This window comes from Linepithema humile, chromosome 1 (assembly GCF_040581485.1).
Source record: "Linepithema humile isolate Giens D197 chromosome 1, Lhum_UNIL_v1.0, whole genome shotgun sequence".
In the NCBI taxonomy this organism is placed as follows: Eukaryota; Metazoa; Arthropoda; class Insecta; order Hymenoptera; family Formicidae; genus Linepithema; species Linepithema humile.
The window spans coordinates 38,284,725-38,307,375 of NC_090128.1; the positions used below are offsets into that span (position 1 = coordinate 38,284,725).

At 36.0% G+C, this 22,651-nt stretch overlaps 2 protein-coding genes across 4 annotated transcripts in view; both read right to left on the reverse strand.

The window, feature by feature from the left end:
* Positions 1–14,779, reverse strand: part of Lim1 (LIM homeobox 1) — a 36,278-nt gene extending 21,499 nt beyond the window's left edge. The window contains exons 1-2 of one of the 3 annotated variants that reach the window (XM_012380231.2): positions 13,634–14,779; positions 6,034–6,223 (exon numbers count right to left, since the gene is read on the reverse strand). In XM_012380231.2, the coding sequence (XP_012235654.1) occupies positions 6,034–6,206 (173 nt within the window). In that variant the 5' untranslated portion in view covers positions 6,207–6,223; positions 13,634–14,779. The remainder of the gene's footprint in view (positions 1–6,033; positions 6,224–13,633) is intronic. The other 2 variants (XM_012380229.2, XM_012380230.2) reach the window with 2 other exon arrangements.
* Positions 14,780–20,608: 5,829 nt separating this feature from the next.
* LOC105679666 (mitochondrial fission process protein 1) lies at positions 20,609–22,329 on the reverse strand. The gene is made up of 4 exons (XM_012379824.2): positions 22,191–22,329; positions 21,983–22,041; positions 21,607–21,734; positions 20,609–21,534 (listed from the first exon to the last, which is right to left on the reverse strand). The coding sequence occupies exons 2-4, from the start codon at positions 22,035–22,037 to the stop codon at positions 21,223–21,225; spliced, it is 495 nt and encodes a 164-aa protein (XP_012235247.1). The 5' UTR covers positions 22,038–22,041; positions 22,191–22,329; the 3' UTR covers positions 20,609–21,222.
* Positions 22,330–22,651: the final 322 nt, after the last annotated feature.

The window sequence follows — 22,651 nt, forward strand, 5'->3', positions numbered from 1 at the left end:
GATTGAATTCAAGTGTCTCTCCTCCGCGGCTTTTTCCCGCACCTCGTAAAAATGCGGTTGGTCCAATCAGACCAGCCATCGCTAACGTGACACGTTACAACCACTAAAACCGCTATAGCTTTTCCAGTTTTAGAGACCATTACCGAACCTACTATTACATGCATTTTTTCACGCAAGAATCCAACACAACGTTTCACTTGTTGCCACATAATTTCCTCAAACACGTGCTTTTCGGAGGCCGTCGAAGGAACAATACTGAGAACAACTTAATCTTATTCGTATGAATGATTAATCATTCCTGTCAGCTATTTATAAATAAGTACGAGCAATTCTTGTTAATTGCGAATAAAGAGGTCCGGTGTGACGCAAGAGTTGGCAAAAACGTCCGCACACACATAAGCGTACGTACATCGCGATGCTATTGCCGGGCCTTCCTGGAAGGGAAACAGGGCCCACCAAGAGCTGCACCTTCCCTCCCTTCCGCTGACGTTCGCCCACCCTGTGACCGCGTCGGCCCCGTCACGCCCAACAAACTTCTCCTACGACTCGTAGCGGGCGTCACGCCACATTTATAATGTTTCCACGTTCGAATTTCGACGGGTTCACTCCCGCGGAGTAGAGCGTCCAGTGAAAGGACAATAGGCTTGCCACGTCGGCGCCCTTTGCTCTAAAAACCCTCACCGATGTGTGATCCTTCAATTATTTGAAAAAGTTTTGATGCCGCGACCGCGATTTGACATGAACAGAAAAAGAAATCTCCGCCTCTAAAAATTTAGAGAAGAAAAATTTCTGTAGAAAAAAAATCAGATTATTTATATATATATCTCTCTCTCTCTCTCTCTCTAAGCCACTTTATTTATAATTATTGTTAATAGTGTGGAAATAAAAATGTTATTTAAAACAAAATAATTTCTCACAAATATAAAAAATTGCGAACCAGTTTTCTAAACTAAACATGAACAACTAAACGTTGGTGCATTTACTTTTCAGAGTAAAGACTTTTGTTTTTCACCGATTTTCCACGAGAAAAATTAACATTTAACGTGGAAGAAGAATTTGGCCTTCAACACTTGTTGCACTTGCATCCATTACACTCTGCTAAATAGCGTTGCGATATCGCGACAATTCGCGCACACGTCGCGGTCGGCGAAAAAAATTGCAAGTGCCGCAAGTTGCGTCCCACTGTGTTATTTAGCACCCTCGTAAAACACCAATCCCGCCTGCGCAATATTTCCGTCGGTTACCGGTACACGGTTACGTAAAGTAATTTCGCGTCCTCGAGGCAAACTGGACTCACGAGTCGTCGAGAGTACTTTTCATTCAATCGAAGCGGCGCGTGTTGCTTCGTTAGCGGAAAAATATGCGTTAACTGCGAGCGACGTCGCGCACAACGTAATAACGCAACGCACGTAACGATCCATGTAACGATCGAAGCAATCATTGGCAACACGCTGTTGATCGCGCTGTCGCCTTATCAATGAATTATCAGCGAGCTTATTAATGAATCATGATTTTCTATTCATTTTTTTCGTAGCGTAGCGGAGTCAATTTCATCTAAACGAGATCAACAACTTCGCATTAAAAACTTCACTAATTGAAGAGCTAAGATAGATAGGTTTGATGATAAGTTTGCCCAAAAAGCAAATAATTAAAGAATTAAAAGAGGTGTAAATATTAATTAAATTTTAATTACTAGCATAGACTGTTTCACACATTAAACCAAGCAGAGTAACAATCAAGCTGATCGAATCGAATCATTAAGAATCCAAAATGAATATTGTTTCCCATTTTCGTAGACGCACATCGATATAATCAAAACAATCATTTAGTTCTAAAGAATTTACTAATTAGAAAATTAAGAAAAAAGTTGACACGGCAATGGGCTAAAGTGCTTCATTTTCTCGAATAAATTAGAAATTTTTTATTTCGCATATGTAAGTTAATGATCGAATGGTTAAACAACTAGAGACACTGTGACGAAACGTAGTGATAAATCGACGATTAGGAGTTGAAAATCCCATGAACAGCGTAATTTAGCGTGTTCATAAACAGCCGACTGCCTTTCCAAGTGCCACAGGTAGGAATCGATAACGGCGTGAAGCACCGCTGTCTGGCGCAACCTTGTACGGTCGACTATTAAATTATTCATTCGATAATTTTTGGTAGCTTGTCCGCGCCGAGAAGTCAGCGCGACCAACCCAGCGGCGCAACACTCGCGCCTCCTTTTCTCCGCGCACCGATCCCCGAGACATTGCGGCCGCGCGGTTGACACAGTGTGGGCCCGATAATGTTTTCATCGGCATTTCGACCGTTCAAGGTGGTGAACCATAATTTTAAGGCGATAATTTTCGCCGCGGTCGATGGCCCGGCGGCGCGACGGCCAATGTACAGCATCGAAACAAGGACATCGGCCCTTTTGATCCCCCAAAGGGTCCTCCGGGGCCCGTAGCGCAGGCTATTATCGACCTTTAAGGACCTTGCTGCGACTCGTAGAGACCGGTTACTATAACCGCACGTATAACCGTCCGCTACGCCGAGAGGAAGACCTCCCAGAGGTGTTATGGAATTCCCCGAGCGCGACTTCGGGGCATATTTTTCTGTATTTCGTCAACGTTACCCTTTATATCCCGATTGCATTGATTACATAAATTCGTCACGTAAATTAGATTCAGCGATTCGTGAATTCTTGCATATGACAAAAGCAAAATGCGCGAGTTAATCGATTTGATATTTCTATCTCTGTTCAGTTATGTGACTAAACATAATTGAAGTGTACTTTAAAATTAGAGCTGTTTGCTAATACTGACGATAATATATTTATAAATGTTTAATATTTACATACGTTTCACCCCTGCAATTAGGCCACGTTCGGTGCGAAAGTCACGGTGAAGGAAATATCAAAATCAACATATTAAAAAACGAACTACGGAATGCTAAGCATAACATTCGCGTTACTAATACTTCGACACAGATTGCAGAAATGTTATCGCGACGGGAGACAATCGATTAATAAATTAACGGGAAGACGCAAAATCGTGCATCTAACAAGCCCGACACGTCTGCGACCGTGGCGTCGGCTGGCATCAACGGTTAATGAATTTTTCATCGGGTCGGGATGCAAAGTAGCTGCCTCGTAAGGTATACAACACGTTCGTTATATATTCGCACGTTCGTACATCCGTATCAAAGGCGCCCCTCCTCCACTGTCCCCGCGCCATTCCGCTGCGGCACAGTTCCTCCCGGTTACAAAGGGGATCGTTCATCACTTCCAGAAGTCACGAAAGAAGCAAGTCGCTTTCCTCGGGACCTGCTTGAGAACGCGGTAATTTTGTTTGCAAACTATCCAACGCGCGCCCGGCTATAGCAGAAAAATGCAGCCGTGAGATTGAATTCGCCACAGTGTGTGTGTGTGTGTGTGTGTGTGTGCACTGAGAGAAAAGAATAATCGCAGTAACTATAATCTATAGTGTCTTCTGGCGCCAACCGTATTTTTAGGTACTTTAACTATATGGCTGGTTATACGATTGGCAGTATAAGATTATTGTTGCTAACATTATAGTAATTAATAGAACAATTCCTATAAAAATGAGTATTCTGACTATGATATTACAATCCTACGCAATTATAGTTTCGAATATCACATATTTTTCTCTCAGCGTGGTGCGGCGAATTCGCCATTTTTCGTTCTGACTAATCGATATGCTGATATCACAGTTTGCCACCCACGTGGAACGACATGGATCATAGGATGCGACAGACGGCGTCGCGAATAATAAAGACCGGTTGTGGAGATATCGATTTTTTGAGTTATGAATATATAAGGCAAGAAATGTTTGTCTGCACGCGCTGCTTAGGCTATAATTTGTAGCAATATTTTCATTGATTTGTCGAAATTTGCCTTTAAAAGTTAAATTATATTAATAATAATAATATTAATACAACTCAATTGCTAATGAAATGCAAATGTAATATTAGTATTAAACAATATCTAATAATTAATAAATAATAATAATATTATATACGTTATAATACAAATTTTTAGAGATTTAAAAAATGCGAAAGAATGTTTATTTGTAATATGAAGGGCCAATATGTCAGTCAATTATTCCTTCGCTAATTTTAGAACGCAAAACGGACATGCGTAGAAATAAGTAACCACCGAAAACGCCGCCGAAAGCAATTTACTTTGTGAGTGTCTGAATTAATCACTGGCCATGTTGCCAAGTTTAAATCGCTTCTATGCGCGACGATCATTAATTCAATCACTAGGTTGAACTACTTTTCCTTCCGGCAAACTTCCGGCACGAAAGAAGCTTAAGAACCTCCAGAGTCTTATTCGATTTTTGAATCAGAGCAGCGAGTTGCAGTAATCTGTGTTTCGAAAATTCCTTTGTTCTCACGTCCCAACAAATTGTTTTCAATACTTTAGCTGGCCTCAAATTAAAAAGAAGAAACTTTCTTTTCTAAGGTCTTTTTTTTCATTCTTAACTGGTATAATTGTATTTTTTCTCTCAACTGGCATTAAAGAATCTATTCACTTTTTTCATTTCACTTTAAAGAAAAAACTTTTCCAAGTAAAGAATTTTTTACAACGATCATCCTCGCATGTAAATAGCAAAACATAGATAATATACAATAGGATCAACAATAAAAACTAATTGAAAGGTTTAAAGAGTATAAAATATCGGAAGAAAACAGTAGAAGAATTAAGCGAACAGCTGAGTGACGTACATAATAGCAGTTAAGAGTTTATTTTTTTAAATACCAGTTATAGAGTTTAAAGGTTTAGATCTATCTATATAAAATTTAAGATTTTTACAAATTTTCTAAAATTTTAAAAGATAAAGATTTTATAAACTTGAAAAATAAAATAAGTTTGTGGTTATTTTCTCGTCCGAATTATACGTGAAATACATCATCAGTGCTATTCCAGTACTTATTATACATGCCAATTTTATCATCAGCGACACATTGACAACTAACATGTTAAAATTCACCAGAAAGACCTGCACCAACATTTTCCTAAGATACGCAGAAAAATGAATATGTATCTCTCGCAAGCTTGCAAATTCGACCTGTTGCTACTCGGTTGTTTACGATTGCTTGATGCGCATTGTTGAGCGAGCGACCGATTTTTGAAATCAGACCGAGTGAAAAGGCGCCTGCTTCGTCCGGCGAGGAAGTGCCAAGACCTACCTGCCTATTCGTCACGAAGTCCCTTTTTCTCTAATCGCGCCGATCCGTCGCGTAATCGCATAAAAACGCCGACAGCTAGCCGTTCCCGCGTGATTCATCGCCAATAGACAGTAGACGACTCGGTCTACGAGAAAGGTGCCGAAGAGATGTGGCGAGAAGTCGTGACGCCGCTCGACTGCGCGAACTTTCGCGGAAGTTTGGAAGCGGATAAAAACGCGCCTTTTCTGGGTCGTTTTTCAAATTCATCTGATCATAAATAAGATTGTGTATAAATCAGTGTCTTAAGATACATATATTGTATTTCTTGTCATAGTAGTGCGATGAAAGAATGCGATAGTCATGCAGTCGTCGCATCCATATTCATCGATGCATATATGTATGCACATTATAAACATGAGCTCTAATATAGTACGGTATATAATAATATTGCTGATAATGATATTAATTTGCTATTTGCAGTAACGATTAATTATCTACTAATAATTATTACCAACACAATTTAAAAAATTGTCGCGATTTAAAAAATAAGAATATCAATTACACTTCGCGAAAAGCAGGCTTGAAAAAGTTCATCTCTCAAACGGAAAGATAATTCTATTTGAAATTCACATCAAAGCGATGTTTCTTCTTTAAGCATATCAAAAGATATTACTTCACATATAGCAACTATGGGTCAATAAATAATTTTATTGAAAAATGTATTAATAAATAGTTATTTCACAATATCAACTTTCCACAATTTTAATCTTCTTCCTAAAGTAATTGGATAATGTTATTTAGCGAATCGGAAGGATCTTTCCATCTAAAAGTTGAAAGCGCACGCATACCGACACGTACCTGAAAAAGTCGTTCCTGCAGAAGAGCTTCGCCTCCCTGGAGAAGCACTTGTCCTGCAGCGCGGCTCTGCAGTCGAAACAGCGCACGCACTCGACGTGCCATGCACGGTCCAAAACGTTCAGCAGGTACTGATCCATTATCGGTTTCTCGCATCCTGCACATGACAGGAGCATCGCCAGACCGCGTCTCCCTGTTGAAATTAAAAGAGAACACATTACGCATCTCCGTCATTACAACTCCGATCTTATAACATGACGTTCACCTCCGCCGTGAAAGCTTATAATAATCATATTTGACGAAGCGTACAGATTTACTTTTTTTACCTTAAAAAAAAAAAAAAATTTTTTTTTAATTTTTTGTACGCTTCGTCAAATGACTCGATCTGATACATCCGATACGAAAATTTCAATTGAAATTTGATGAAATATTAATGCGCGGTTATTAAATGTGCACAACGAACATGAACGTTACGTCATTGGTTTCGGACAAAGCTTAAATTAATATTAGTTCTGCACGCAGTGTTGAACATTTCGCTGTAAATATGCGTTACGCGTTCACCGCAATACCGGCTTTACGCGATTTAACATAATCGCTGATGCATCGCGTGATTTGGAACGGTGAATGTTTTAATTTATACTCGATATTTCCTCCTTTTTCCAAATAATTTAATCCCCGTAATTTCTTCAAGTTGGGAAATGTCAAAAATATTGGTAGGCAAATATTGGTAGATAAATATCGTACTTGCAATATTGAATTCTTTTTCGTGGTTTATTTATTTATTTGTAATAATTAATTTCCGCAAATGATTCAAAACGCACAATTATCAAACTCAATCGAATTTACGCATGAAATTATTCGCACAATGAGTTGAATTATAATCTCATACAAGAGCGCAAAATACACACGGCAATAATCAATTTAAATAAAAAAAAAAAGGAAAACAGCTTATTAATTGCGTTGTGAACAGATCGAAATGTTGGGAAGTCTTTCAAGCGTGGCGCGCGTTTATTTAGAAAGAAGATTAAGCGCTTTCATTGTAAGAGCGCGCGTGCATAACGAGGCATGCATTGTGCTGGCCTTTTTTGTATATTTAACGGTTAAATCGCCATGCGATCCGGTTGACATAGTCAAACGGTATAAAAATACAACAATGCGACATAATCGCCGTACTAATCACATAAAGTAACAACTAATCCGATCTACGCAAAAAAATTTGTGTTTTTACAGTGATAAGATTAATATAAAAAAATCGCGTGTTTCGTTAAAAGTCCGCGGATTTTTTAAATAAATTCAAAGTGAGTACAAGAAAGCTTTTGAGAAAAACCTGACATATCACACACATTTCGCAAATTATATTAGCTGTAGAGTGTTTCATCCTATTTTGTGGCTGAAAACTGACTATTTTTTTATATCTGCATTTAAAAAATATACGTTTATCATAATATTTGCTACATAAGTATATTTTTAAATATTAATAAAATCACATAATATCTTGTTTTTTTTTTCAATATCTATTTAATACATATTTAATTTAAAACTTAATTATCACAAATTTGTATATTTTTTATTTAGTTATACAATTATCGATATTTATTGAAAACTAAATATTTATAATGGTAACCGTAAAATTTTTGCTAGACGAACAAGTTTTGCAAAAAATTATTAAATTCATTAAACTGTGAAAAAGCGTTCCGCTGAACCTCTGTAGATATATCATCCATTGTTAACATAACAGTAACGATTAAACATATCAAAAATTACCGAGCACTAATTGAGGTTTCAATTACTGCTGGGCATTGTCCAATAATTTAAAAGTGGCAAATTGAATAATATCGCAGTTAAAATGTTTGCGTTACAATTGTTGAATGGTTAGCCGAAAATTTACCGTCTGGACTGTGTCGCGATCACTTAATAAACGACGTACCCTTTAATGCGCAAGAAAGAAAAAGAAGAAAAATCTCGAACGTCGCAACGAAGTACCACAACTATAAATCCCGCCGTGCTTAAACAAAAAGCCGCGGATTATTGCATCGATGAATTTAACGATCGCACTTCGGCATTTATAGTTGCGCAATTTTTCACCTGGCTAATTTCGTAGTCGCTTTTTCACGCGCCTTTCGCGACCGAGCCATCGGCGAATAATTATAATTCGTCGTTAATTGACATTTGCGAACGAGACTGCTCTCGCTCTTTGCTGCCTCTTTTTCTCTACATCCTTCTCTCTTCCTCTTTCGCTCTCCCATTATTTCTTGTCCTTTTCTTCCCTCTGTTCGCCCTCTCGCCGTTTTTATCGCCATCATTGAGACCCACAGACTTCACCCTTCTCTTCCTTTTTTTCAGCGGTTTCCGCCAATGGGCGGAGTCCCTCTGCCTAGCTGGCAGGGTTGTCAACCTAGCAACCCTCCTCCCACCCTTAAGATCTGACCTTGCGCATCTCATCCCTCTCACGGAAGGGCGAGAAAGGCGAGGGTGGCAGCACGGCATCGACGCAGCCTGCGATCGTTCGCAAGTTAACTTCGAGATCATAAACTATTCCACGTAATCGACTTGCACGCGCCCTCTATTAATGTTTCAGGGTGAACCATTACCATTACGATGTCTAAAACAGGTCATCTACTGCGATGAACTCATTTAAATCTTCAAATCAATAAAAAGATACACATATATTAAATTCATTTAGATATTTAGACATTTAATATGATATATATACACATATAATTCCCTTTCTTCTTTTCAAATTACTCAATATATCCAAAAAGTAGTAACTATAAATATTAAAAAGACAGAATCAATATATGTGATGCAATTATTTGAAATAGTTTATAATATTATTAAATTTATTTAATATCTGTTAAATTATTTTAACAAATATATTCATAAATATGTGGCATTTGAGCGATAATTGAATAAATAAGAATCCCATTTTTCCTGATCTTATATTAATTAAAAAATCTTATTAAGGAGCACAATATACGGAGAACAATATTTTTAGACTTAGCAAATCGCGTGTAATGGTTACATAGAATTCTGTTACAATTATAGTTGAAAGCAATTAAAGTTGAAATATGTTTTCAAGTTAATAATATGTATGAAAATTAGAGATAGTTTTTTTAATCGCGTAATAACGATTAAAATTGGTCAAAGTTCTTTTTGTGAAAAAATATTAACTGCATATTTGAACGATAAACTGTCTAATCTCAAGATTTATAACATAAATTAAGATAACACACTTAGAAGAGCTAATTTTATTTATAAATATACCACATTCCAGTAAGATTATCGCGTAACAACATAAATGCCTGAATAACTGTCTTAACGAATATAAGATACATACACAGGATATTTACGTACTGATCAACGCCGATTAAAATAACCTGTTTAAACGACTACCGTCGGCAGATATGTTATTAAAAAATATTTAAAGAAATCGTTAATAATTCATCTTTAATATATAACACTGAATTGATATGTCAATTTTATTTTAGACGTCCGCTTTTAACAGTTTGAACGGCTATTTTTATTATATAACTCGAAAAAGATCCTTTACGGAAAAGCTATTTGATTTAGAAGATATGAATAACACATTTATTGTTAATAAATAAAATTTATAGATCAACACTTCATACATTTTACGACTTAAATTGTAAGAAATAATGATTCGTTCACGCATCTGCGATATAACTCGCATTGATATTTTCTTTCTGCTTTGTGTTCGAATCTGAAGTGATCGATATATGACTCAGTATCGATTAACAATAAAATTATAATAAAACAAACGCTACGTAGTGCTAAAAGAAATACAATGATTACTAGATAAACAAAATTGGATAAAATTTAAAAAAATTATAAGGAAGTTTAAATAATATACATTTAATTTTAATACGGAAAAATTTCGACAATGACAACCGCAAAAAATTTTATAAACATTCTTTTGTCATTACCGACACAACAAATTTAAATATAAAATTTTATTTCCTGCTTTATTAGAATATTTCTTAATTCGTCAACCAAAAATAAAAACGTCACATATGCAATCCTCAACCTAGAAAAGCTTTTGATTTTACACGTGCCTTAACCGAAATAAAGTGAATGATAGAAAGCTATAGAAAGACCAAACTAGTTAACTGAATCGCATAAACCAGATTAGGATTAGCTAGACGTGAGACGAAAATCTTGTTGAGCCACCAACATCGGATTGCTTAATCCGATTTTTTCCGACTGAACGTCATTGCTCGCGTCACGCCGGATCTTGTTTTGTTCCGTCGGATCAGGCTTTATCAAGACATCTTTATCACAAATACCAGAACAATAACAGCGCAGAATAACGTGACGCTCCTAATATTAATAATTATTTATCAAAACATTGATCAATAATGGATAATTAAGAAATATTATTTGCAAAAGCAAATGCAAAATTTTATACCGTATTACCTATTTAGATGCGAAATAGCAAGAGTCAATATCAAGTATAACCAATAATCTAAATTAATTATTTACTTATTACTTATTAACAATTAATAAGTGAAAAAGATAACAGCAAAAATGTAAGAAAACTATTTGCTTGATTTCTTTGCTACAATTCGTACATACTTACTTAAAATTCGTACATACTTACTTAAAATTCTAAAAATGAGTTCTTTACTTATGTCGAATTAAACATCTTCTCACATCGGCCAATAATGTAATATAATTTTTGACTGATACATCAAATCCGAAATTGCTAAAACAGCTCGGAACTGTTTCACGAACGTAATTTCGAACGCAATCGCGTTTGACGGTCGCGTGAACCCATGTTTATTCGCGCAGCCCCACTTCCGTGTATACTCCGACATGCGCATTCTCACCCTAGAGTCGCGATGCCTACGCAGAGGGGATGAAGTGGGAGAACGAATTACCTTAATCAGTCTAAGATCGCTTACGTCAGGTGCATCTAGACTCGGTAAACCATCGTGACGAAATTACTATTTTCCGCAGCGCAAGAGCCACGTCAGCGATGGATCGATTCACTGACTTTGGTAATTCAAAGAAATTGGGATGGCCATATTAACGAAAACAATATAAATTTTTAAAGATTATTATCAATTGTATATAATTATTTAAAGTTAATGATAAGAGTATACGGTTTTTTTCTATCATTTTTAATACGAGATATCATGTATAGACAATATTTTGTACGCTTTTGAGGAATTATCAAGTGAGAGAGAGTATCATCTTGATTCTGTTATTTTCTAATGGCAGAAATTAATGGATTAATACGAACAGGTAACAAAAGATTTTATTTTTTGCAAATAAAATAAAATACTTAAAAAGAATTTTGAAAATATACAAGAAAATTGTGTCATCTTCAATAATCAATTATAGTTTATTATAAATCAATTATTGATTGCTCAAATTTATTTATTTAATTTTATTGAGCCAATCTATTTTTACGCTAAATGTTTAAAAACGATCAATATATACAAAAATATCAATTTTCTACGACAATAAAGACTAATTGTTATTGAAAAGAGAAGAAATGATCGAATAAACAATCCGTAATTACATTAAAAATACATAATGTTTATATTAATATTTTCTATTTTATTGTTACTACTATTAAATATTTTTATTAGAAATTACCGTTATTTCTATAATTAAACAAGATCTCTTTATAGAAACAATCAAATACATTTTCTGCATAAGCACGTGTTTGCCGTCGCTCACAAGATTTCAAATTAATTAGTCAGATTATGACTCATATTTATAATTAGATTTCTATTTTAATGTAAACATAAAATTAGCTAAAAATATAACTTTGAATGACATATACATATGTCATACTTTTCGCTTTCGCACATGTGACAAACTTCTCTCAAGGCAGAAGATTTAAATACATTAACATACTTGAAAAAGTATTCCAGCCTTCCCTATTTCTTACGAACAACCTTCACGCACGCCTATCGCGATACAAACGTTTAAAAGGCACTTTTCTCTACCATTTTGATCCACGCAATTGCGACGTAGCGAGCGGAAAAAAAGTGCGTCGCTCCTTCGATCGTAGCATAGATTTGCATGTATAACGTCGCGGAATTACATTCTCTATTGAGCGGTTCATTGACTCGTGATCTACTCGTACGTGCAGCTTCTCACGCATGACGTCTCTCGCAGAGAGAGAGAGAGAGAGAGAGAAAGAGAGAGAGAAAGAAAGAGATTCACGCCCTACGAAAAGATTGATCGAAATGACACTGTGCTCTCGCGCACACGCCACCGCGTGAAAATGAGCGGAAAAATCGTGCGCAAAAGTTTCGCATATAGCAACAGGTACTTTACAGCAACGCACCTTATCGAGAATTCTCGCGAAGAAACCTAGTGACGCCCAGTTAAAAGGCGATACTTAATTCATAAAGCAATGCAGCTTTAGAAAATGTGATTAAGCTTTTGATACTAAATTAAAAGTAAAAAAAAAAAAAAATAGCTCCAAATTTATCAATTTTAAAACATTGCTCTGGTTATGCGAATTTTAGATAATAAATTTCCAATCGTGAAGTTTAAATGCTTAAAGAAATAGAAAATAAAATTAAAATGTGAAATATAATATAAATTTATTGTGTTTATAATTATAGGCAAAAAAATTATTATTAACTTCTTTCTTTTCCGAGAAAAAAGTCACGAATCCTAGAATCGATCATCAATGCAGATGTTATACATATATTATAAAGATACTTTAATATGAACAAGATTGATCCTGTCTCACGCGTCGCGCGTAGCCTACACGCTTCTCCGGTGCGTTAGATATGACATCAGTTCAATGTTGCATCAGACAGAATACGTTACTTCGGAATTCATCCCATTTTACGCAAAATATGCTTTGCACATACGTATAAAAGATTAAATGACATATCAAGCGAAGTATCAAAAGCACGACAAAATGGATGGAGTACGGATTTAAAGTACGATTATCTGCAACAGCTCTCTCGCATGCCTTAATTACCTTCTTTTAGAATATTCAACAAAAAGGATTCAACAATTGTTAGAAAAATTTTTAGAAAGTGTGGAACAGATTTGCAGAAGATAAGTGCGTATAAAATACACGCTATTATCAATCTTACACTTTAAGGAATTAGCCATAATAAATTTTATATTTATTTTATACTTATGTTTTTCCTTATAAAATTATAATAACGTACAATTCTCGATTATATATTTCGGAAATTACATGCGTTGCATATGCTTTGACAGTTGACATTTCCGGAACCTTTGATTCTTTGCACTTTGACATTATTAACACTATCAAGCTTTTACAATGGAAAGCTGTAATGTTCGAATTATTTTGTCGACTACATTGCAGCATGCAACCGCAAAAATATCCATATGTAATTTTCATATTTGAGCCAGCATTGCTAGAGTACATTTCATCAGCGACTCTGTCGAACGTTGGAGAATATACCTATACCGTTTCTCAACGGTTCTCCTTAACCTCAGCTTTAAATCTAACTACGATTAATCTGGCGACAGAAACATCACGCGCGTCGAGTGTGAAAGAATTATCACGCACGGCGGGGTCCGATTTCGGGTCCGAAGTTCTATCAACTATTATGTAAACGATACGCATGTCACTTACCTATGTTACAAGCCTGGGTGACGGGCAGGGGTGCGCAGCAACGCCCGCCGAGGGCCGTGACCCTTATTCGGGGGGTACCAACCCCCCCGGGGCCCCCTCCCCCGCCCCCGGCGCCCCCGTAGCCCTCCACCTCCCCAGCCGCAACCGCGGCCACCCCTGCCCCCACTCCTTCGCCGGGCCCGGGACCACCACCAGGCCCACCTTCGACGGGCCCGTACCGGCCGAACGGTCCCGAGGGCCTCAGTGCACCCACTTTTACTGTTGTTATCCCAACGGCCGTTAAATCGCACTTCTCACACTTTCCCCCCCGATGCCAGTAATGCCAGCGTTTCCTTCAATTTTCTCGGCACTCACTGCAAAATTCCCGCCGTGCTCGCTTCGCGCTTTCTTGCACCTTCCGGCGCAGCACGACCTGAACCTCGAGCAAAACTCTCGTGCCGTCACCAAAGACAGGAATCGCACTCTCGAACAGCGCGTGTTCTCTCAGCTGTCGGCCTGAGAGCGTCCCGTCGTCCTCATTGCTGTCGTCCTCCCGTTTGCTCTCACTGGATCTTTTCAGCGTCTCTTCCAGAGCACAACACTCTCTCGTTTGCTCACGATCTCGCCCGAAGTACGTGCACCTTACACATGGTCATGACGCCGCTCGCACGAATCGTTGCCTCGAACGCGATCGCGCAACAGACGATCCAGTGTTCTCGGGGGGCCTCCTCTTTACTCGAAATATTTCAGTATGAAACAACTCTGGAAACTTTGTTCTCGACAATAAACAATATTTCTTTTGGCTTCGCTCGACTTCGCGATAGATCTTGTTTCGCTGACCACGCCGGCGGATCGATCCCGGTTAACGAGAAGACGGCGTCGTGCTTTCGGAGTTTCGTGCACTGCCGGTGCGACGTCGGGTGTTCGTCACGACGACTTCTGATCGGCGTGCGAGCTGGCCAATGACGCTCTTTTTCTCTCTCTCTCGAGGGAGGACCGGAGATGCCGGCGCACGGCGCGATACGTCACGTCACGACAGCGGCGTAGCGAACACGAACGATGTCGCGAGCACGCTCGCCTCGAGTTCGCCAGCCAACTGGCTGCACCTGCGGCATCGGCGAGCACCCCCTCCCCCCTACTCTCACGTTCCTGCTTTGACTCGCTCCAGGACGCGCGCAAGCCAACGCAAAGCAGCTACGCCCATTGGCCACGACCACCAGGGTTGATGCGTTACACGAGCATGGGATTGGCCAGAAACGAATGGTATGGGCGTAGCCAAGCCGGAGCGCCGCCAGACATGGCCGTGGAATGGCTGCGGAGCTGCATTCGCTTGTGAGAGGCGCTTCTGTCGTTGCTACTGCTGCTTCTGCCGCTGCTGCTGCTGCTGGCTGGCTGCTGTTGTTACTGGAAATAGGCTGGTGGTGCCGCCGCCGCCGCCGCCGACGCCACCGCCGCCGCACAGCCGCCTGTTTCTCTTCGTCTGACACGCTATCGATCCCGCGACGTCGCGGGAGACGAGAGGGTAGACTCTGCCTCGCGAAATGCCACAGGTTTCAGGGAATCTTTACCTTTCGCGCCCGCGAAGTGTGTTTCCACCTCCTCCTGTACCTGCTTTTCTTCCCTCTCGCCCACCGCTCACCGCCCATCGCACGACGCAACGCCGTTTCCACCTAGCTGTTTTATCTGCTTTTCTGCATCTACGTGCCTATATCTTTTGTCTATGTAGAAGCGGTTCTCGTTGTCTTCCTCCGTCAGATCCGATATCGTTCTTTCGTATATGAACATGTACGAGCAGTTCCTTTCTCTTCTTTTTCCTCTTCCTCTTTTCGTCACTGATAATTTTTCCTCCTTTTCTCTTTTCTTTTCTATACATAATATACATTATATCTTGACATATCCTGCACAGCTTTTTAAGCATCCTCTTTCTAGCGTGGTATTGTTCTTTTACTTGTGTACAGAGTGAATGTATTTCTCTTCATTTGATTATCGTCGTTAATTTTTTCAATCTTTTCTTCTGTCTTTTCAGTTCTGTTAATTTTTGTCTTTTTGACCATTCCTTCTTGTTAACATTACTTTAACAATCCTTTTCTTTTCTAATCTACTTCAATCATCTTATCACTCCAGTCTTCTTTCTTTCTTTAATCATTTACTTCCATTTTCTTTCCTTAACACTCCGTCATCCTTCCTTCATCATTTCCCAGTTGCTTCTTCATTTTTTCTGTCTCTCAATTCTTTCATACTATTGCCTTATTTTGTTTCTTTTATGTACTTTTTCTTTTTTTATTTTGTTTCCTGTACCTATTCCGTTATCATTCTTTCATTATCATTCTTTTCTTTCTGTCTTCCTCCGCTACTTTTCTTCTCTGATTTTTTCCTTTATTTATCTGTCATTGTATTAATCTCCAATTCTCCTAGTCGACATTCGTTTTGCACTTATATTATTCTGTTTTCTTCCTGTTCTATTTTTGTCAACTTTTATCTTCTCTCATTTTTTTCCATTTTTATCTGTTGAATTATTTTTTCATTCTTCTTTTACTGGAGATATGCTGATATGTTAATAAACGAGTGTTTTGGCTCGTGAAATATAACGCGTTATTGAGAGTGTGTGTAACAGACACGCGCTCCTTTCTATCGATTAAAGGACTCCACGTGCCATTAACCGAGTGGCCGAATGCTGCTGCTGCGACAGTCTCCTTTCACAGACGAATCATGAATCGATAAAGTCAAACTGAGTGGATATGTTTGTTTTAACTTCATTGAAATGGATCAATGCATCAATAGTGAAATTTTGAACTCCGCTGTTCGATAAGTAGATTACGGCTTGATACAATTCCGGCAAGATAAATAATAGTTAATCCGTGTTCGCGGGGTTCAACTATTTGTACCAAATTTTTATTTATCACCTGCGTTATTTACTTAGTATTCTTATATGTTAAATATATAATATATTGGTTTTGAAGAAATTTATTCATCAAGGAAATATATATAATTATCAAGATTTAAAAATCAGAAATGGTTAACACAAACATAATGAGACATTCGGTACAAAGCGGCATCACGATAGATATCTCACGCAAGCTAGGAGGATGCGAATCGAAGATAAACCGGAAGATCTCCGCTTCCCTACGCGTTTCGTTTTCTTCTTAATCAGGACCAGCCCGACTTAATGGCTCTCTCCCGTACGACCGTAATTCGCCATAATTAGCCGTAAAGAAGTGGCTTCTATAAATTATATTGTTGCGCTCGGTTAAGCTTATTACGAGGGTCGAGGCGACGGACTACCGAAAAGCTAATTCGAGATTATTACGGGCTCCTATGAAAAATCGCCCGCCTGTTAGAAGTGTCAATTCGTAAAAGCGAAACAAGTATCGACGATGTCATGTTGTCATTTTTTTCCCACCGGAAGCTGAATGGGGTCAATTATAGCTAAGAACGACTTTATCGTAATTTCTTATGGTACCTATATTTCAAATAAAAATTTATTTATAATTTTATGTAATAAAAAACATTCATAGGATTGAAATAATAGGTGCACATATAAAATATTTATTTATCATTGTTTATTTATTTCGTATATGTGTATAAATAAATATATTGTGATTTTTTATCTTGGTACATTAAACTAGAGATAAAACTATTTCAAATTTTTTTAAACAATTAATTACTAATTTTTATATAATAAAAATAAATGGCATGATTTAAAAGTCTTCAGAATATTGTCATTAACTTGTATGACTGTTCTTGGAAAGTGTATCGTAGTTAAAAACTCTCCGTGTTCGAAATCTGCGAGATTATCAATTATAGCAATAAATGGATAAAAAAATACTCGTAACAAAGCAGCAATCAATATCCAAAAACAAAAAAAATATGGTACGTGATGGCACGTTTTTGACTATCCAGAAAGTGTGGTAATTGCTTCTAAACGTGGCTATAACGAACTATTTATTGCGAGGATTATCACGAGCTTCTGTCTATTCGATGATATTTACGGTCACGGCGTCTCGCGCGCGCGAGAGCGGTATCGGCGCTACTGCATGCAAGAGCGGGCGAATGAACGAACGACTTCATTGCAATTGCGCGCCCGGAGGGTATTATGGTTAGACGCGCGCACGGCGCGGGCATATTTATAGTAAGGGTTGCGTTATTAGCGCGGTTAAAACTTTACGGCTAGAGCTAGCTGCCTCATTTACGGCCGAGCGGCGCCCGTAATCGCGTAGTTAGAATTATACGATTACGAGCCGGCTCGGTATATAATATCGCCTACAGCCATTGAAATTCTTTACGCGCGTGTCCTGCGTAATTCCACGAAGGGGGGCAAAAAGGGAGAAGAGAACGCGAAGGAAGAAAGAAAGAGGATTAATTATTAATTATCGAAGACGCGACATGCCGTTAAGAGCCCCGAGTAAGTATCTCGGTCGCACGTGCGCCAAAACTTTGGCACTACAACGTGCTCGCGCTGAACAATCGCACCGTTAATGTTTCGCACAACGTGAAATCTTTTACTTCTGGAATTTTTATATATAACTGGACAGATAAAATATATAAAGTAATATTTGCATAAATAAAATATAGTATAGAATGTATCACATATATACGTACACATAACGCGATATATCACATATGATAAAAATATGATCGCACGGATCTAATGTGATTGATATTGCGTTAACGATAGCAAGATGCTACAGCACGTTTGATTATTAGGTAAATTATTATTAAAATTATCATTAAAGATTTTAGAAATAAAATTAATAATATCATAATGTGAATAATAAATATCTTTCGATGAAGACAATAATCAACAAATCGTTTTTTCCAGTTCTTATCGCAAATTTAAATCAAAGCTTTCCTTTTGAATTCTAAGATTCTCTTCATGTTACTTGAAAGAACTAAGATTTAAAACTACGATATTGTATTTAACATTAAATTAAATTTGATCAAGATTTAAAATTTTATTAAAATGTGTAGTTAATAAAATTCTTGATATCCTTCGATTATTTTATATTTATCTGACTAGGTGACGCAAAAAAAAAAAGCGAATAAAAGACAAGAAACATTATAATCCATTATCATCAAAATCATGCTTCTTTTATCTATAAATATTAAAATTTATTACATATATTTGCTATCTTCCATTTGTTTTTCCACTCTAATGTCGTCTAGTTAGACAAATCTAGTTAGACAAATGTAAAGTAATGAAAAGCCAACGTAAAAGGGAAAGTAAAAAAAGAATAAAAAATCAGAAAAGAATACGAAAGTGCAGCTACATTTAAAGATATAAAAGAGCTTGATATCTAGTTGTTAAATGCACATCCACTGAATAAAAGCAAAACTCAACAATAAAAAAATGAACACAGTATCTCCACCAGCATATACAATTCTGTAATAATAAAATACTCCTTTATCAAAACGCGATAACTCTTAGACATTTTTAAAAATATTTCTGCGTGCATTTTTGCACGCTTATATTAATTACGAAAATCACTTATAAAAACTCTCGGATTTCAAGCTTTAGATGTATATTTAATTGTATGTTATCAACGAAGTTGAAAGAAGTGTAATATATCATCATAATGTCTGTTTATGAAAAGACGCATTATCCTTGCGGAAGCAGCTTGTGTCCTTTCTCATCGCGTCTGCAACGTATCACAAATTACGTGGAAATTTTCCAGCCGCTTCCGGCAAATTATTCCTCCATCAAGGACACAGACTATGTATTTGCACGAACAAAGAAATACGATCGCTTCTTCTAGTTGACTGACGTAGCAACGATTGTACTACTCCGAAAAAAAAAAATAAATGTCACAGGTGTGACAGACTATTCGTTCTTCCGCAATATCGTTCCTTTGAGATCTGCGGTTGACACGACAAGGACAATAAATGCGGCTGCGGCTGATTTAGGTATTATGTGTGTCGTCGCGTACCACGTGCAAAAATTATAAAGGATTTAACTGGCAATTCGCGAATTTCTAATTTTAAAAATCATATGTCGATTTTTTAATTCTCACTCAATTCTTCTATCAAAATTACAAAAACTGTATTTTGTAACGAGAAAAAAAGAACACCATTAATTAAAGAATGTGTATGTTGTGTTTGTATGAATATGTAACAGTATGTTTTATTTTACGTAACGCAGAAAAATGGCAGGAATATTTTATATCTTATATCAAATACTGAAAAATAGATTATACATTTAACATTTATGATATTTTATTTTACAAAATTTTTTTTTAATTTTCTTAAAGTATCGCGAGATATCAAGAAGAATTTTCAGAATCTTGATTTCACACAGATTATTTCATAGAAATTCAATTTCACAGAATAGATACATATCAATTGCTCACTAGTTTTTTGTGGAAAATTTATGACGGTATCTATGATCAAAAATTGCAATCTACGGAAACACTTAGTCGGTCTCATTGATGTCTTAATGCGGACTTGTTCAAGTTGCTGTTAAAAATGTATACCGATTATAATCGCATTTATCACAAGCGTAGATTTCAGATTTAACCGCGATAGTGAGGAAAATTGTGCGGTGTGGAAAGATAATATCTCGTAATCGACGCTACTTGTGTATAATTATAACGCCGCCACGACGTGATACAATTTTTTGCACGATACATTTTCATGAAACGGGGTATTGCTAACGTCGCGTAGTTATTAACCGTTGAGAACCGCGCCGTGAAACCTTTCGCCGTATCTGAACTACTTGCGAAACTATTTCTGCTCCGCAGAATCGTTTAAACTCTTTCAAAATTGCAATAATAAATTTATTTTATCAATTTATTAATTTCCTTAACCAATTTATTTTGTTAAAAATCGCGAAAATAAACTATATGACATATTTCCATTTAATTTCATAGTAAGTAAAAAATGCGGATAACATTACAAAAGATAATAGGTATATCAAAAATAGATAAAAGTACACGATACTACATATCTAATAGATGATGATGATGATGATGATAGACTATACAGTCAGATAATAAGATAATGTAAAATCAACATCTTTATTCAATAGCTTAACAATTGTGCAAGAAAACTAACGCACTAAAAATCTTAATGCACATATAAATAATATATGTACATCATAACAAAAGTATTTAACAATTTTGCGACTAACAATAATATATTCTAAATGCATTATTATACTATCTTAGAACATCTTTGGCAGTAATATTTTGCTATCTAAACCAAGAGAGGTCGCAATAATTCAAGCTAGTCTTATGTTCAATTAAGTAAATATCAATTTTAAAACTTCTTTTGTATAGAGCTTATTTTATATTTTAATCTCTTATTTTGTGTATCATTTCTTATCTCAAATTATTCTTATTTCATATGTTATATTAAAGAATTTTGATTTATTTTTAATGAACAGTTTCAATAAAAACTACTTTCAAGCAAATTTAGCCATTGTATTATCATCTTTAGATGATATATAGTGCTTATAAAAAAATAAAATTATATTCTTTTATCATTATTAGCAAGGCATTTTACATCCCATATAAAAAATGGGATAAGTATCTCTTCAATATATTCATGAACATTGTTTGTTTAAGTATGACCTCTCTCAAGTTGACATACTATAATTGTAATCACTTACTTCATTACTAATGTTCTATTCCACATAGAGGTGCTTTTGGATGGTAACCTGTCCATTTCCTATACGAAACATCCATTGCTCCTTCCACAGCATGATCTATAGGATGTATTATGAAAGGTATAGATACTAAACCAATAAGTATTGAAATCCAAGGTTTCTTCAAAACTGCTCTTGTACTTCTTTTTTGTGCAAATTGAACTGCTGCACAAATCCTATTTATGGTAAAACCAGGAACTACTATAGACGCAAATGTCTGCCATATCAGAGTATCTGATGTAGATAACAAAACATTTTTTGTTTTTTGCAGAGTAGTATCAACCTATAATAATTAATTATTAACTATCTTAATAATTATTTCTATTAAATAAAATTTGAAATTTTTTTCTCATACTTTGTAAACTTTTGCACCCTTGTGTACTGTATCTGCGAGTACATATCCACTCGCTATGGCGTAACTAGACCATACAATAGACTTCGGCACTAGACTTCTAAATGCCTCTCCAACCTCGTTTGCATAGCCTAAAATAAAGAATTATTTCGTCAATTTATATATAAAATTTATATATGTAAAAAATATATATAAAGATTTTTTTAAATACTAATACATCTTTGTGTGGTTATATCTTATAATTTTATTATTATTGTTATATCATTGAAAAATTCAAGTACATTTTTTTGTGGACATTTTAGCATTATATAAAGTTATAAGATATAAAGAAATCATGACATAAATGATCAATGACAAAATTTAATAATCTTATCATTACCTAAGTATCTCACATAGGTATCTCGATACAAATCCACTTCTTTTTCATTATTCATTATTCTAAAATTTACAATTTTTCGATTATTCTTCACACTGACATAACCTATATAGCAATTTATTGAAATAACATTCTACTATGCTCAATATTAGTTTTCAGTAATTACTTAGGTGTAGATGTTAATAAATATATCTGCTCATAAAAATTTTACCTTTATATGATTGAAAACTTGGAAATTTTTAAAAGGAATGTAATTTATATTAGCAGAAAACTGAATAGAAGTACTTTACAAAATAGATTACAAACAATATAAAACATAACCTACAAAATTTTGAGAAATCGATACTCGAATTTGTCGATACTCGCATTTCGATACTATCGATTCATACTATCGATTTATCACCTTTTTAATTTTTATGCCAAATTATGCTTTATCGTTTTATGCATTTGTAAATTGTCTCTTCCTAATTTGACATATAGATCATATTAATCAGAATTATCTATAAATAATTATTTAAATAATTTAACTATACAACTAATATATATATGTACAACAATTTATAAAATGTCAATGAGCAGTGTAAAAATTTTATTTTAAATTTTTGTTTTTAATCAGAACAAAGAATTATTTCGGATTGTCGTCTAAAAATTTAATTATTAATCAAATTAATT